Source organism: Crinia signifera, chromosome 11, assembly GCF_055691185.1.
Source record: "Crinia signifera chromosome 11, ASM5569118v1, whole genome shotgun sequence".
In the NCBI taxonomy this organism is placed as follows: Eukaryota; Metazoa; Chordata; class Amphibia; order Anura; family Myobatrachidae; genus Crinia; species Crinia signifera.
The window spans coordinates 4,326,630-4,344,992 of NC_139227.1; the positions used below are offsets into that span (position 1 = coordinate 4,326,630).

Below are 18,363 nucleotides of genomic sequence, written 5' to 3' on the forward strand. Positions count from 1 at the left end.
ATATCTAGAGGCTTCAAAGGGGTCACCTGAGAGCCAATAGATCTATAGTAAGATCCCACAGTGCTACCGGTGGAGACAATGGTGGTTGAATATGCAATCCTGTAAAAAGTATCGAACCTATGAAAGGAGGGCCAAATACAATTTAAAATTTGTCATGACTGGAAATTTGTATTATTAAAAACAAAGCTTTAAATTAGCTTTTAAAAAGTAGGCCTGGCCAACCTGTTGCTCTCCAGCTGTTGTGAAACTACAAGTCCCTGTATGCCTTGCTTCAGTTTTGCATTTAAGGAATGCTAAAACTGCTAATGCATGCTGGGATGTGTAGTTTCGCAACCGCTGGAGAGCCACAGGTTGGCCAGGCCTACCCTAAATGAAGGCCAAGAAATTAGAGAGTTGAAACTTGGATGTTTTGAACCCTTTTCTGTTCATACCACAAGGTGTAGCCCTCAAAAGCAGAAACTGACCATGTAGCAGCAGATCTGTCTGCAAAGAAGAACCCAAACTATGATCTATCCCCAAAGTGTGACCACTCTCCTCTGCTTTGGAAGTCCGCTTCCCAATTTTCTACTTCTCGAATGAACACCAATGAGGTTGCCAAAACAATTTTTACTCCGGAAGGCAATCGCTCCTGTGCTCTTGGAGTCGCCTTGATTTACATATGCCACAGTCATTGAGTTGTCCAGGAAAGATTGGGCTCCCAAGAGTGATTGGAAGAGTTGTCACAGGAGACAGAAAACTGTAATGTAATTGCTCTCCGACTGAGGAGACCTTTGTCTGTGTCATTTTAGGATTGAGCCTTTGTAACCAAAGGATCATCCCCAGAGCACATAAACGGAAATGACCACCAATTGGTGGGGGATTGACATGTACTGGTGGACAAAAGAAGCAGCTGAGATGAGAAAAGCCATGCACATTGTCCCAATGGAATTTAAGAATGATGGACATGGTGCCAAAAGTATTGTTGTGACTACATTCTGGAGGTTCCAAGATTTGAACTCTTAAGAGAAATGTGAGCTATAGAAAGGTGTCTAAGACCACCTCAAGGAACAGATGTTGACAACCATGTGACTCTTCTTGAAACTTAGGATCCAGCTGTGATCCTGAAGTACCTGTACTGTGTGATTTTATGTGTGCTTGTAACTGTGAAACCAAATTGGAATTTACAAGTATATCATCTTAATAAGGTACCTTCAGTGTGTAGCAGTCTCTCCGTTACAACTGTGGTCTTAGAGAACAGCCACGTGACTATTTAGAATGGTAGGACCTGGAATTAATAGTAAGCAGATCTGATTTTTTTAACAGGATGAATGAGATGACCTGGCCAAATAGGAACCAAAAACTGCACATCCCTAACATCCAGTAAGGCCAAAACTTTTTTTTAGCTCCATTCTGTGAATTACTAAGCAGAGATTTAATTTGATAATGATCTGCCCAAAACTTTTTAAGTCAAGAAAATTCTGATTTGTACAGAAGGAAATGTTTAGTTTCTGAGTAGAGGTTGAGTAGTATCATAGTGTCCATGCTTTGGAACCAGAGCAATACTCCTGAAGAAGAAAAAAAGTTTTTTATAGCTTGGGTATAATACTACCCTCTTTTTGCATCCCTGGGGTAGAGCAGTTCAGAGAAAAATGCTAAGGTGGTGGACCCCGGAGGTAATAGAAATGATGTCCAGCACCCAGGTATCTGAATATGACCCCAAGCATCGGTCTTTAAACTGGAGCAATCGACCACAGCTTTGATTGTGATGGGACAGACCCCGTTAGGCAATAGATTTCTTTGCAGCATTGGCTTTCATGCATCTGTTGACCCTAGAAAATGTATCTTTTATGTGCCAAACCCATGCTGGGGGGGGAAAACTTTAATTTTTAGACTGAGTTCTTTCGGCGGCTTACCCTCCACCTCAACTGAATCCGTAACCTACCAAATCATGGATGAAGGCAGATGTTAACGGGCCTTGCATTGCTTAGAATCCAAAACAAAAAATCTAAATATGTGGAAACCTCCTGAAATTCTGATGCCATAGGCTCCAAAGCACTGCCCAGGACAAGTGACTCTAGAACCCGCACTGAGGAAACTACCAAACCTGCTCTATTCAATGAAGCGCCACAAGCTGCATTAATTGGGAAGCTGACCAACCTAGACTCTGGGCGCATGCCATTTCTATAATTACTACAGTTGATGGCTCCTGCAAATTGTGAGCTTGGTCTTGTTCATCATATTCCCCACACAGTCTAGCTATATGTAGCGCACGCCGGCAGATCAAATCAATACTAATGCTATGTGCAAATACAGATCACTGAGAAAGTCACACCACAATACAAGCGCAATAAAAACAAAAAAAAAAAAAAAAATATTTTGCCTCCCTATAAGAGGAGAGGAGAAAGATCACTGTGTCTGTTCCCACAGAGGCATTCAGACAACTGGGTTAAGGGAGCGCAACGGCTTCCTGACCAAACCAGTAGCTGCAGTAATGCAAGGGGATGAGCTTAGGACAATATATAGATATATAGATAACTCTATCCATAGAATTTTTTATTAACATAAATAAAATAATTAAAATAATGTGTACATAGACAAACAAATTATGGATTACAAGATATTGTATGACAATATTCTGGGGAAGGAATGTCCTAGTGAGGAAAGAAAGCCATTGATTAATGAGGCGATTTGGATATGTTCGGAAGAAAGTCTTTGTGGATGAAAGAGTCTCTATAAATGAAGAAATTAACATCTGTGGAGATTGCATGGCTTTGATAAGAAGAGATACAGTGAAGTTATAAAATAAAATAAACGTCATGTTAACAGGCGTCTTTTATCCATTTAAAGCAGAACTGAGTAGAATTTTTCATTTTGTGTCTTAAACAAAATATTTATTTATTTACAGTTTCTTATATAGCGCAGCAGATACCGTTACAGCGTCTTAGACACTAATGGAATCTGCTGCGCTATATAAGACGCTGTAACGGAATCTGCTGCGCTATAGAAGACACTGTAACGGAATCTGCTGCGCTATATAAGAAACTGTTAGTGTCTTATATAGCGCAGCAGATTCCGTTACAGCGTCTTATATAGCGCAGCAGATTCCGTTACAGTGTCTTATATAGCGCAGCAGATTCCATTACAGCGTCATATATAGCGCAGCAGATTCCGTTACAGCGTCTTATATAGCGCAGCAGATTCCGTTACAGTGTTTTATATAGCGCAGCAGATTCCGTTACAGTGTCTTATATAGGGCAGCAGATTCCGTTAGTGTCTTATATAGGGCAGCAGATTCCGTTACAGTGTCTTATATAGCGCAGCAGATTCCGTTACAGCGTCTTATATAGGGCAGCAGATTCCGTTACAGTGTCTTATATAGCGCAGCAGATTCCGTTACAGTGTCTTATATAGCGCAGCAGATTCCGTTACAGCGTCTTATATAGCGCAGCAGATTCCGTTACAGTGTCTTATATAGCGCAGCAGATTCCATTACAGCGTCATATATAGCGCAGCAGATTCCGTTGCGTTTTACAATAGTAATATCAAACATACGACCCATAGATTTACGTGTCCCGCAGGCTTGATGTACAAGAAATATAGTTTACACATTCTTTTCTCCATATAAATGCTACAGTATTAAAGAGTATTGCAAATACATTGTAAATTAATGCTTTCCAGGTCAGTAACAACGTTTGTTACATATATTTATTTATTTATTTACTTATTTATATGGCTCCACAAGGTTTCTGCAGCACCTAACAATACATACATGAGCCAAAAAACAAATACATTAGAGTACAAGACAATTTAGGACAAGTACATGGTTCCATCAGGGGACAGGACACTGAAGCAGTATCCTGGATGGCAGGTGTGTGTGTGTGTGTGTGTATATTTATTTATTTCCCAGAAAAGCACATAACGAGGGCCCTGCTCGTAATAGCTTAAATTCCAAAGGGGAGGGGCAGACAGAAGTGACACGGGAGAGGTGGGTCTTGAGGGCCTGTTTAAAGTTTTGTAGGGAGTTGACGTGTCTGAGAGGAAGAAAGGAGAGGAGCAAAACAGCCAAAGGACATTATAGGTAGAAATAGGAGAAAGTAACTATCTTTTAGACTGCAGAGCGCTTAACTTGCATATCCAATTATTCAGTACTGTCTCGTAAAGCAGATTTGGGGCAAAATATAATTATATAAAATATAATGGGATTGATGCATTCTGTTACATCTATTTGAATGAAAATATGTATCCTGGCTTAGGCTGAGTGCGTTGTTTTGCATATTTTTGCCCGAATGTTTCTTAATCGCGATGTGATGCTTCACGAGACTGCAGTGATATTCGCTTGTATGTCTTAAGTGCGGCATAGTCTGAATTCAGGTGAAAAGTTCTCCTTACCATCCATGTGGCTTACGTCCCAAATGTGTATTTTCTTTTACCAATATACTGTTTTTACTGTTTTTTTTTTTTTTTCCCCATAAAAAAAGAATTTATTATTTTATTTGCTTTGTGTAGTTGCTGTTCACACTTAGTTTTTTTTTTTTTTTTGCAACTTCTATAAAAAACAAAACACAATTGGGTAATTCTTAGGCCTGCACTACCACCTATTGTGGTAAAAAGTTTTTGGTCCAAAACACAGTCCTTACTTTCAGCTGGGGCTTTGAGTGACCACAGAGCACAAGGAAATTTGTCAGCACAGAGCACTGATAGGGCACTTGGTAGATAATGCTCCTCTCACTCCGTGTGGTAGTACAGCTTTAAGAATCAGTGCCCTACATTCTGCGACAATTATTTCAATGAAAATTCAACAAATATGTTACTGGTTAGATGCAAATTTATATTTGAAAATTTAAATTTAAAATCAAATTTTTATTTAATTTGCTTTGTTTATATCCTTTTTTTTTTTTCTTTGCAGGCGGATGATGACCCAGTTATTGGATTTCATCAGCTGTTTCTACTAAAGAATGTTCAAGATGTCTGGGTCTGTACAAATGACATGTTCCGACTTTCTCTGCATAATTTTGGCTGAATTGCGCCAGTTGAAGAGAGGATAATAATCTGCCCTTCTGAATCATTTATTTCCTCTTTTATGTTATGTCTACAAATGATTCTCCATATCTACGGAACATTGCAAACACCATACACCGTTTATATCAACCGAAAAAAGCCATTACAACAGAGCAAGGAAGTAATAAGCCTAATGCCGTATAGATATGTAAGCGGCTATTAATTGTGTACCAGCGCAAAGACTTGGGTGATAAATTTATTTGTATTTTGGAATTGTTTGCATTTAACACAATGTCCAAGCTTTTGCCTTTTTGGATTGGATTGCTTTTTATGTAAACTTGTTTCTCTAGTGATCCAAAGAAATTGGAAATAAAAGAAAAAAAAAAAAACGAAAAGGCACTATCGACCTGACCTGCTGCTATCTCATTGGTCTCCTACTTTGTTTTTTGAATCTTATTATTTTGTCATTCTGTTTATTCTCTCCTAGATGACTAGAATTACATTAATACAAAAACTGCACTCCATAAGCTCATGGGCCATTCCATGTGATGGAGTGGGGACACTTAGGTAAATCCGTTCCATGAATAAGGTTGAAAATTGGTTCCAGTACTTACTTTCCTGCATTATAAATTGGTTAAAGCTTAAAAATGTATTCTGGAAGTATAAGTTTCAAAATATATATTTTTGTAAAAATAAATTAGTGTACTTGTGACGGAACAGGACTCAAGACAAAAACACACAAGGTAACAACAGTTCTGTGTGTCCAGGCTGGACTTCACCATAACAATGGTTGTGTAGGTGATGTGACTCTGGCAGTTTTTTGTGCATGTATGTGTGTGTAAAACTGCGTCACTCCAAGGGTCTTGGTACAACTTGATTTTATTGCTCAATGATAAAAGGTAGCATACATGAGCTCATCTGCAAGATGGCTGATGTTTCAATGCCTGACCGGCATTTTTATCAAGGCCTGTTAGCTGTCCAACTGAGATGAAAACGGTACAATCAATTTTAGACTGCAAGATGAAATCTATTTAAGTGCTTACCTGTCCTGTCAGACATCCGGCGGCCGGGTGCAGGACGGGGCTGGATGCAGATTTTTGCTCAGCATTTAAAATCTTAATGAAGGCACCCAGGGCATGTGAAATTCTATTGGATGAGTGCCGATTCCATAACAAGTGTGTGTGTGTGTGTGTGTGTGTATGTATATGTATATAAACAGGCTCCCAATCTTACTTGTCTACAATATGACCACAGCAATATGATAAGTTCAATATATAAACATTTATTTAAAAAAAAAGACATATAAAATATACATGGGTGTACCAGGTGAGGGGCACAAAAATAGGTGGGGGGGGGGGGGGGTGCAGAGGCTGAAAGTGGGATCAGTTGATACACAATTTGACTTAGTTTTACAATGTTAATAAATCATTTAGTGTACTTGGCTCGCTAAGAGGTTTTATCTCAGTCTTTTCCCTGGTTTGGAACTGGGGAGCAGAGTCTCGGTACAGAGCTTAGAGGATTGGGGGAGGGTCCCAACGCGTTTTGTCCAGCTGTGGACATGTACAAGGGGAGCAGGGTAGTAGAGACTGCTGCTGTGTAGGGGTTTATATCCTATGATCAATTAGCTAGAGGTATGGTTATGGCCGGAACCGGAAGTGACCGGCCGACACTTCATCTACTTAGTGTCAGAAACCTTTTCTAGTGGCTGTTTTTAATTCTATATCTTATGAGCACCTTTTATAATTTCAATCAAATGCAGAAAAGTAGTAAACTCAGATGCGGTGCATAGCCGATCTCTGGCCGTGAATACCGGAAGTTCTGAGGTTTCCGGATGTGCGTCACAGCGTTCAACTTCTGTGAAACGCAAGAGTGGTGACGTAAGCCACAAATCTGTTGTCATTGGAGGTTTTGTGTTGGAGGCTTTTTATTTATATATATTTATATATATATATATATATATAGGAGTAGGCAAAGAAGCAGACAGCGGCACTCTGGAAATTTGCAAAAACGTATATTAGTGCAAAAATAGCATACCAACGTTTCGGGGTATGAGGTACCCCTTTGTCAAGGTGAACAGTGCAGTGTTCACCTTGACAAAGGGGTACCTTATACCCCGAAACGTTGGTATGCTATTTTTGCACTAATAAACGTTTTTGAAAATTCCCAGAGTGCCGCTGTCTGCTTCTTTGCCTACTCCTGCACAACTGTTCCAGAAGGCACCTGGGTCCCTGACCAGCTGGGGGAGTACCACCTTGCGCTATATATATATATATATATATATAATAGAGTAGGCAAAGAAGCAGACAGCGGCACTCTGGGAATTTTCAAAAACGTATATTAGTGCAAAAATAGCATACCAACGTTTCGGGGCATAAGGTACCCCTTTGTCAAGGTGAACAGTGCAGTGTTCACCTTGACAAAGGGGTACCTTATGCCCCGAAACGTTGGTATGCTATTTTTGCACTAATATACGTTTTTGAAAATTCCCAGAGTGCCGCTGTCTGCTTCTTTGCCTACTCCTGTACAACTGTTCCAGAAGGCACCTGGGTCCCTGACCAGCTGGGGGAGTGCCAGGTCAACACACACCTTGATATATATATATATATATATTCCTCCAAGAAAAGAAGCGGCACTCCAGGACTTGTATAAAGAAGTCGTCACTCTTTATTCATCAAAGTCCTGGAGTGACACTTCTTTTCTTGGAGGATACAAATTTGTTGAAAGTACCGGGCAAGATAAATCTATAACAGAGTGCCGGATCAGTGCAATGAATAAGTTATCTTACCCGCCACATCTCCCATCCCTGTCACCATGGAGACGCCCACGGCAGCTCCATCGCGTCTCCGGACACCCGCACTTCCTTCTTCCGGCGGATGTGACGTCAGGAAGCAGGGAGGAGGTTGCCCCAGCAACCCTAAAAACAAAATATGTAAACAACATTAATGGAAGAACCAGCGGTGCAGAGCGCATCGAATTATGCATATGAATAACCTAAGCCAAATCAGTGCCTAATAAAGTGAACTGCAACAAAAAGGATTATACATGTGAGCAGTGTATATACAAAACTTGTAACTTGTGAAAAACATCGGGAATACTTGATGTAAATGTGCAATGCGTGATATAATAATAAAATATGGAACAATTAACCATCATAGCATTAATCAGACCAGGGCTGCCAACCCATACATGTATATATGTAAGTATGTATGTAAGACTAGAACACCTATATATCTGGGGTCACAAATGTGATAAATAATCATGACTACAATCATATCTCAATAAAATGTAAACGTACACATGTAGATGAACCTGCCTATGGATGTCATAATAGATGGCTAACTAAAGTTAATCAAGCCTAACGACTCATTGAGTCCTTTTGGAAGTAATACATCTAGTCGGTGGATCCACCGGTATTCTAACTGTAAATGTTTCCTGGGCCTATTGCTACCCCTAATAGATGGGGGGGGGACATGATCGATTATCTTATGTTTTAGGGTTGCCATCCCATGTTTGGCCCCTTCAAAATAGCGGGCCACAGGTTGATCCCCTGTGCCCTTTTCAAGTGCTGTGCGGATGGCCAAATGATGCTGCACCATTCTGATCTTAAATGGGCATTTGGTCTTCCCAATATAATACAGCCCGTACGGGTAAAATATGGCATAGACCACAATTTTTGTACAACATGTCAGCGCCCATTTGCTGGGGATATTTTTACCCGAATGTGGGTGAGCAATAGTGTTGTCCACAGCCATGTATCAGCAAGTGGTACAACCCAGACATTTTTAACACCCATTCCCACAAGTTAGAAAATGCAATGTCTCAACTCTGGGGGTCACCACATCAGTTTTAACAACATAATCTCGAATGTTCCTACCTCGCAACAGTTTAAGCTCTGGGTCACTTGCTACAATTGGCCACAACTGGTCATCGATGTATCTATAATACATGTGGATGGCTGTAGTGACCTGCAGATTTGTGAAAAAAAAGGTCACGTTCAACTTGCCACATGTAGGCATTGGCCAGGTATGGTGCTACTGGAGATCCCATGGCACAGCCATTGAGCAGTATATAGAAAGCTCCTTTACACAGAAAATAGTTGTGTTTTAAGGGTTAACTCCAGAAGTGAAATAAAAAAATGACACATCGGGACCTGTGTACGGGGCATTACCTACAATTAAATGTTTGACTGCCTCCAATCCCGTGTGGGATGCCAGTGTACAAACTTGCCACATACATGGTGGCCAAAGACACACCCTGTGGGACCAGAGGATTGTCATGAAATGTCTTCAAAAGGACATTTGAATCCTTCAAGTAAGTGAAAGTGTTCTGAATACAAGACTGTAAATAGAAATCTAAATAAACTGGCAAGGGTTCACACAGAGATCCCCGAGCCGAAATAATCGGACGTCCAGGGGGCCTCTTTGCGTCCTTGTGCAGCTTAGGCATGGTCTAAAATACAGGCACATTTGGATACTGTGCAAATAACTTATTTACCACTTCATTGAACATTACACCATCCACTACTTCCTGTTGTATGTTGTAATAAAGAATTGAGTTCCATCTGATATACTGGTGTAGGGTCATGTTCCAATAGACGATAAGTCATAGGGTCATCCAGAAATCGATTGCATTCATTGACATAGTCATTAGTGTCCTGAATGACAATGGAACCCCCTTTGTCCGCGCCACGGATCATTACATCAGTTCTTGTAGATAAAGACTAAAGCCTCAAACTCTTCTTTGGAAAGATTATGGCGGACTGGAGTTGGTTCTTGTGGTAACGCGGTTTCCAATAAGCGAGAAAAAGCCTGCTATGACAGTCCGCATACTGACCCCCTAAAGTGGGGAGTTTGGCCCTAGTACAACTGGTCTCTTCGGTCTCACTGTCCGATGTGCTGGAATACTGCCCCGGTTGGCTTCTCCGTTGAAAATGGGGTACTCTATCCTTGCATTGGTTGGCAGAAGACACATTTAGCCAGTTATATACAGAATGCTGGGCATAATCTTGCTGTACCTGCAATTTGTTGTTCTTAAATTTTAGCAGCTCACCCCTATACTGCTCAATGTGTGCCTGCAATTTATTTAACAATTCTGTGGAACTCCGGCAGATATTGCGTTGTTTGTGCTCCACCTCAAATAAACTGATCTTCCACCACCAGCAAAATTAGATCCATGGAGCATTTATTAAGGATTGAAATCAATCGTTTGCAAAAAGCCACATTGTGACGGCCAATGGTGGGCATATAATGGACTCTAAAGCCCCTGGGTATTTGCTTTGCCCTATAGTAATTGGGGAGTGTCTGACTATGATATAGAATGTCTAACTTTTTTTTTTTCAGTTTTAATCAGTCCCGAATAGGAAAGCCAATCCCGGGGCATTTTTTCAATCTCGGAATTCGGGATTGAAAAATGCCGATTCCCGGGATTGGCTTCCTTTATACAAAAACCCGGCCCGGCTGCCCTAATATTTACTTACAGTTGCGGTGCGGCCGGGCGGGTGGGCGATGGAGCTGGGGGTTTAGGCAGTAAAATACAGCCTGGGTGGGTTGGCGGACGTCTGGCGCTGGTATGGGGTTCCGAGAAGAGGCGATGCCAGGCAAGCAGGCAGCCTGGGTTGGTGGGCGGTATCATGGAGGCGGCAGGAGATCAGCGCGGCCGCGGTGCACACAAGGATGAGGCTGCTGTTGGGCGGGCGTCCGGCGCTGGTATGGGGGTCCAGGAAGAGGCGATGGCAGACAGGCAGCCTGGGTGGGCGGTATCATGAAGGCGGCAGGAGGTCAGCGCGGCCGCGGTGCACGCAGGATGCGGCTGCTGTTATGTGGCCTGCGCAGCGTGACCTCTGACGTCGTCACGCTGCGCAGAGCCACACTGCCCGGGACGGGAGAAGCCGGGCAGCGTCTGAGCACTAGCTCAGACGCTGCCCGGCAGTCTAATCCCGAAATCCCGGGATTGGAAATTCTAATCACGGGATTGAAATCCCGGCATTTTAGGGGCCAAATCCCGGGATCCCGCCGATCCCGGGATTGGCCACCCTAGTCCCGAATCAAGTCGCTATGACCGTCAGCTTAATGACTCCTAATCTCTCAGCCAGTGATCCAAAAAGTCTGAAAACTGTTGAATTGTATGTTACTTCAGAGTATTTGGATCACTGGCTTAGAGGTCTGAAGAGTCATCCCCAATCCAGTGCTCTGTATCTCCTATCCAACCCAGCAGCAGATGCTGCTCCCACAAGCAGGCTGCACTACTGGGTCCCTCATCTACATGAAGGGGAAAAAGAATATTACAAAAAACATTAAAAACTGATGGCAGATTTTTTAAAGCATCTTGTCCTTAAATTTAAATGGTGGCTGCGGACAAGCTTATGTAGTTAGGGTATCAAAAAACATATTTATTTTTTTGCCTATCCCATACTGCGCTCTTGCTACATTCTGCGAAATATAAAATGATCTTGAAGAAGGTCCCATTTTAATGTTTAAATTTTCCTGGTGGAAAAGATATTTTTTTTTAATTTGGTGTAGGAATAAACTTACGATTTTGACGCAGTTTAGGTTTCACAGTCGACTGCGATGTTACATAGTTACATAGTAGGTAAGGCTGAAAAAAGTCCATCTAGTTCAACCTGGTATAGATATCCATTGCTGATTTGGTAGGTTCTGGTATTTTACAGACAGATTATATTTCTTATTTGTACCCATGGATGTTTTTCTCCAGTAAATGTTTGTCCAACTTTGCCTTGAACGCATTTAATGAGCCAGCCGTTACCACCTCTCTGGGAAGAGAGTTCCAGAGTTTGACTGTTCTGACCGTAAAGAAATTCTCTCTACTAGCTGAATGAAATCTTTTTTCTTCTAATCTATACTCATGCCCTCGCGTCCTAGATTCCTTTCTAGTAGAAAATAGGGTGTGTGACAGTTCCTTATATTGGCCCTTGATATACTTGTACATGTTGAGCATGTCCCCCCTTAAACGTCTCTTTTCTAATGTAAATAGTCCCAAATTGCTTAATCTCTCCCCGTAGCTTAAATTCTCCATTCCCCTAATAAGCTTTGTTGCTCGCCTTTGGACTTTTTCTAATTCTATGATGTCCTTTTTATAGTGTGGGGCCCAGAACTGTACTCCGTACTCTAGGTGAGGTCTCACCAATGCTTTATATAGTGGCATAATTACCCTTGAGTCCCTAGTTTCCATTCCCCTCTTAATACATGCCAGAATTTTATTAGCCTTTTTTGTAGCTACATTACAATGGGCACTACATCCTAGATTGCTGTCTATTTGGACTCCTAGATCCTTTTCAAGTATGGAATTACACAGTTCCTCTCCGCTAAGGTTGTAACTTGCACACTGGTTGTGTCTCCCAAGGTGCATAACCTTAAATTTATCTACATTGAACCTCATCTTCCATTTTTTTGCCCACTCATCTAGAATTGCAAGATCATTTTGAAGCATTTTGACATCTTCTGGTGATTTGATGACTTTGCTAAGTTTTGTATCGTCCGCAAAGATGGATACATTGCTGAGTAACCCTATCCCAATATCGTTAATAAAAATGTTAAACAAAATGGGCCCCAAAACCGAACCCTGGGGCACTCCACTTAGCACCGGTATCATATCTGATACGGCACCATTCACAACCACTCTTTGTTCTCTATTACATAGCCAATTCCCTACCCATCTGCAAATATTTTCACCCAATCCTAGGTTCTCCATTTTATTAATCAATCTCTTGTGTGGGACAGTATCAAATGCTTTAGTGAAATCTAGGAAAATCACATCTACAGCGTTTCCATTATCGAGGTTTTTGTTAACCTCTTCATAGAACCCTAGTAGATTAGTTTGGCATGAACGATTTTTCACGATGTCTCTGGTTGTGGCACAGTACTCTCGCTCATGGTGTTCAGTGGCCTAGTTGTCTCTGGCATGGCGGTGGTGTGCTGCCTTCGGTTGTCTAACATGGAGGTATCTGCGCTGCTCTGTGTAACGGTAGTTTGCGCCCACTCCACATCAGCAGTGCTCATCTTGAGGGATGACTCATGGTCACTTGGGTCATCAGACAATAGCACGGGAATTTAGGGCAGGCTAGAATGCTGGTCATTTTTGCTAGACTGCTGGTCATGAGCGCTTAATGATGCAGATAGACTCACTGGATTTGTTGTGGCCCAATTGCCAAAAATGTAGAAGCAAGCTTCATAATACCTCCACTCCTTCTCTTGGCACTGCTTTTATTTTGGTTATGGTTATGGACTTTTGTAAACATCTTGCGCATTTACTTTAATTTGTTAATGACTTGTTGCTTTTGATTCCATGACTGGCCAGCATCTTTGTAATATTATGATTTTTCACTGTGCCTGTCATCTGACGCATTATTTCTTCCTCCCTGTGAATGCTCAATAGTTCCCGGACCTCCTCATCACTCCACATGGTAGCCACCCACTCACAGACTGCGCCCACCACTCCAAACAGCCTGCAGCCTCCCAGTGGCATGTGCCCAGCTCTGGCCACCTCTTCAAACAGCCTGCAGCCTCCCAGCAGCATATGCCCACCTCTCCAAATAGCCTGCAGGCTCCAGGTGCCGTGTGCCCATTCTGTCCACCTCTCGAAATAGCCTACAGCAGTGTTTCTCAAGTGTGCCCCCAGATCTAAGGATGCCCAAACCAGTTTACAGCCACCACCTGTTCAACTGTTATTTACTGATCTCTTCTTTTCATGTAAAGGGCCAATGTATTTTATTTTTGTTACCTGTGGGGACCAGGGTTTGTTTTTTCTATGGGGGCCAATAAGTTGTTTGTATTTTTCCTGTGGGGGCCATTGTGTTTTGCCCTGTGGGGATCTCATGGTGTGCCATGACAATTTTAAAATCTTATTTAGTGTGCCGCAAGGTAAAAAGGTTGAAAATCACTGGCGTACAGGCTCGTCAGGTCTCCCACAGCATCGGCAACGTGTTTAGCATCCTCTCTGGTCCCTGGGCAATGACATCAGCATCCAATGCCCAGGAGGAACCAGTCAGCGGCTTCCGAGAAATCCTGGGTCTAAAATCCCGGGTGAGAGCTGTTTCCACTACAGCCTACCTGGGAAAGATCCACTAAAAACCCTGCAGGTGTTAAGTACATGAGAAGTTTAGTAGATATTAGTTACTACTGTTGTTTTTAGAATATACCGTAGATCTGTAATATTCCACGTGGCCACAGCAGGGCAGCAAAGATTAGTTCTGAACTACAGTCAGAATATAAATTCTTATTGTGCCAAATACTTGCTGCTATTAACACCATAAAGCTGCTGTGGAGCAGCAGATATTTAAATGGCCACAGGTAAAAGTTAATCAGACTCCTCAAAGGTAGTGGATACATCCCTAATAGAGCACAGGTAGCGTTATATGGGAAGTGCCTAATTAGTGGTGAAAGCCTCCGGAGTCTGTACAGGGGGCATTCCCCTGTGTGTACCACATATATTGTGCCCTTTTCCTGTGTGTGCATGTATTCTGTACCATTCCCCCTGTGTGTGCCACGTATTCTGTACCATTCCCCTGTGTGTGTGCCACGTATTCTGTACCATTCCCCTGTGTGTGCCATGTATTCTGTGCCATTCCCCCTGTGTGTGCCACGTATTCTGTACCATTCCATGGTATGCCACCTATACTGTGCCATTCCCCTGTGTGCCACATATTCTGTACCATCCCCCTGTGTGTACCACGTATATATTGTGCCCTTTTCCTGTGTGTGCATGTATTCTGTGCCATTCCCCCTGTGTGTGCCACGTATTCTGTACCATTCCCCTGTGTGCGCCACGTATATTGTGCCCTTTTCCTGTGTGTGCATGTATTCTGTGCCATTCCCCCTGTGTGTGCCACGTATTCTGTACCATTCCCCTGTGTGTGACACATATTCTGTACCATTCCCCTGTGTGTACCACGTATATTATGCCCTTTTCCTGTGTGTGTGCATGTATTCTGTACCATTCCATGGTATGCCACCTATACTGTGCCATTCCCCTTTGTGTGCCACGTATTCTGTGCCATTCCCCTGTGTGTGCCACGTTTTCGGTACCATTCCCCTGTGTGTGCCACATATTCTGTACCATTCCCCTGTGTGTGCCACGTATTCTGTACCATTCCATGGTATGCCACCTATACTGTGCCATTCCCCTGTGTGCCACGTATTCTGTGCCCTTTTCCTGTGTGTGCATGTATTCTGTGCCATTCCCCTGTGTGTGCCACGTATTCTGTTCCATTCCACTGTGTGTGCCACATATTCTGTGCCATTCCCCTGTGTGTGCCACATATTCTGTGCCATTCCCCTGTGTGTGCCACGTATTCTGTGCCATTCCCCTGTGTGTGCCACATATTCTGTGCCCTTTTCTTGTGTGTGCCACGTATTCTGTGACATTCCCCCTGTGTGTACCAAGTATTCTGTGCCATTCCCCTGTGTGTGCCACGTATTCTGTGCCATTCCCCTGTGTGTGCCACGTATTCTGTTCCATTCCCCTGTGTGTGCCACGTATTCTGTGCCATTCCCCCTGTGTGTGCCATGTATTCTGTGCCCCCTCACCACAGTGTTCCCTCACCCATCATACGCCCCCTCACCACAGTGTTCCCTCACCCATACGCCCCCTCACCACAGTGTTCCCTCACCCATACGCCCCCTCACCACAGTGTTTCCTCACCCATACGCCCCCTCACCACAGTGTTCCCTCACCCATCCTACGCCCCCTCACCACAGTGTTCCCTCACCCATCCTACGCCCCCTCACCACAGTGTTCCCTCACCCGTCATACGCCCCCTCACCACAGTGTTCCCTCACCCATCATCCACCCCCTCACCACAGTGTTCCCTCACCCATCATACGCCCCCTCACCACAGTGTTCCCTCACCCATCATCCACCCCCTCACCACAGTGTTCCCTCACCCATCATACGCCCCCTCACCACAGTGTTCCCTCACCCATCATCCACCCCCTCACCACAGTGTTCCCTCACCCATCATACGCCCCCTCACCACAGTGTTCCCTCACCCATCATCCACCCCCTCACCACAGTGTTCCCTCACCCATCATACGCCCCCTCACCACAGTGTTCCCTCACCCATCATCCACCCCCTCACCACATTGTTCCCTCACCCATCATACGCCCCCTCACCACAGTGTTCCCTCACCCATACGCCCCCTCACCACAGTGTTCCCTCACCCATCATACGCCCCCTCACCACAGTGTTCCCTCACCCATCATCCACCCCCTCACCACAGTGTTCCCTCACCCATCATACGCCCCCTCACCACAGTGTTCCCTCACCCATCATCCACCCCCTCACCACAGTGTTCCCTCACCCATCATACGCCCCCTCACCACAGTGTTCCCTCACCCATCATCCACCCCCTCACCACAGTGTTCCCTCACCCATCATACGCCCCCTCACCACAGTGTTCCCTCACCCATCATCCACCCCCTCACCACAGTGTTCCCTCACCCATCATACGCCCCCTCACCACAGTGTTCCCTCACCCATCATACGCCCCCTCACCACAGTGTTCCCTCACCCATACGCCCCCTCACCACAGTGTTCCCTCACCCATCATCCACCCCCTCACCACAGTGTTCCCTCACCCATCATACGCCCCCTCACCACAGTGTTCCCTCACCCATCATACGCCCCCTCACCACAGTGTTCCCTCACCCATCATCCACCCCCTCACCACAGTGTTCCCTCACCCATCATACGCCCCCTCACCACAGTGTTCCCTCACCCATCATACGCCCCCTCACCACAGTGTTCCCTCACCCATACGCCCCCTCACCACAGTGTTCCCTCACCCATCATACGCCCCCTCACCACAGTGTTCCCTCACCCATCATCCACCCCCTCACCACAGTGTTCCCTCACCCATCATCCACCCCCTCACCACAGTGTTCCCTCACCCATCATACGCCCCCTCACCACAGTGTTCCCTCACCCATCATACGCCCCCTCACCACAGTGTTCCCTCACCCATCATCCACCCCCTCACCACAGTGTTCCCTCACCCATCATACGCCCCCTCACCACAGTGTTCCCTCACCCATCATCCACCCCCTCACCACAGTGTTCCCTCACCCATACGCCCCCTCACCACAGTGTTCCCTCACCCATCATCCACCCCCTCACCACAGTGTTCCCTCACCCATCATACGCCCCCTCACCACAGTGTTCCCTCACCCATCATACGCCCCCTCACCACAGTGTTCCCTCACCCATCATCCACCCCCTCACCACAGTGTTCCCTCACCCATCATCCACCCCCTCACCACAGTGTTTCGCATGGGGAGTTCGGTAGAGCTCCGCACATGGGCCCTTATTCTGATTGAGTCGGATGGCCCTGAATGCGGATGGATGGCCGATGGTTGGTGTTTGCGCATGTGCAGAGGTGTATCTGCGCATGTGCGCACTCCGTGTGAATTCTGTACAATCCAAACAGGGGGTGGGGAGGGGTGTGAAGGGCTGATTGGGCTCATTACCATATGCGTACGCCCCGCGTTTCATGGGTGTTCCCATGAAAACTCTGGGCGTATGTATGGTAATGCGGCCGTGACGCACGTGTGGGGGGAGGACATATGACATAGCCGGATGCCAGCTGCCCGCCCATATTCCTGCTTTCATACGGAGAAATGTCCAAGTGGTCTGGAACACTCGGAGCTGTGTGACCGCTGGGTCCATCATTCGATGGTCGGCGACCATCGGAGGATGGGGGAGGTTCTCACAGATGGAGGAGTTGTTTACATGAAACATCCACTCGCGGTCCATTCGGTCTGTGTCTTACACGGACGTTGTGAGCAATCCGTACGGAAGGCGGGGCTAAGAACACTCGGTTCCTGTCCGAAAATACGACCGAATCAACCAGAATAAGGGCCATAGTCACTTATGCGCACGTGCAGGGCTTCTATGCGAACACCATGCGTTTCTTATGCGTACCCATGAAAACGCTAGGTGCACCCAGGAAAATGCTGGGCATCTCCATGCGATGGTCGCTGACCATCAAATGATTTCAGGCCCTCACGCAAGCCTTCGAATGGATGTTTATGCACCGAGTATCTTCGCTGGGGGGCGGGCATTCGTACGCCCGGCATTACAAGGCTTGCAAAGCTGCAAACTACCACTGCTTTACGAACCAACCAGAATCAGGGCCAACAAGTAAGCATAGCCAATCACTGGAGAGGCAGAGCTGCTTTCACAGCAAACGATGGGAAGACTGGCTGACCAATCGCATCAGTAAGAAGTGGGGGCATGAGCCAATCAGAAATAAGGCCCATTCAGAAAGTGGGGATGTTAAAAGGCTTTCAAGAGGAACATTAGGAAGAAGGTGGAGGAGCAACCTGGAAAGGGTGGTATCTCCCTCCTGGCACTGCTCATATTAACCCTGGATA

General features: G+C 44.9%; 1 protein-coding gene across 1 annotated transcript in view; it reads left to right on the forward strand.

The window, feature by feature from the left end:
- Positions 1-5,403, forward strand: part of NUTF2 (nuclear transport factor 2) — a 32,588-nt gene extending 27,185 nt beyond the window's left edge. Inside the window, exon 5 of the mRNA XM_083164128.1 lies at positions 4,886-5,403. Within this exon, the coding sequence (XP_083020254.1) occupies positions 4,886-4,999 (114 nt within the window). The 3' untranslated portion in view covers positions 5,000-5,403. The remainder of the gene's footprint in view (positions 1-4,885) is intronic.
- The last annotated feature ends 12,960 nt before the right edge of the window (positions 5,404-18,363 follow it).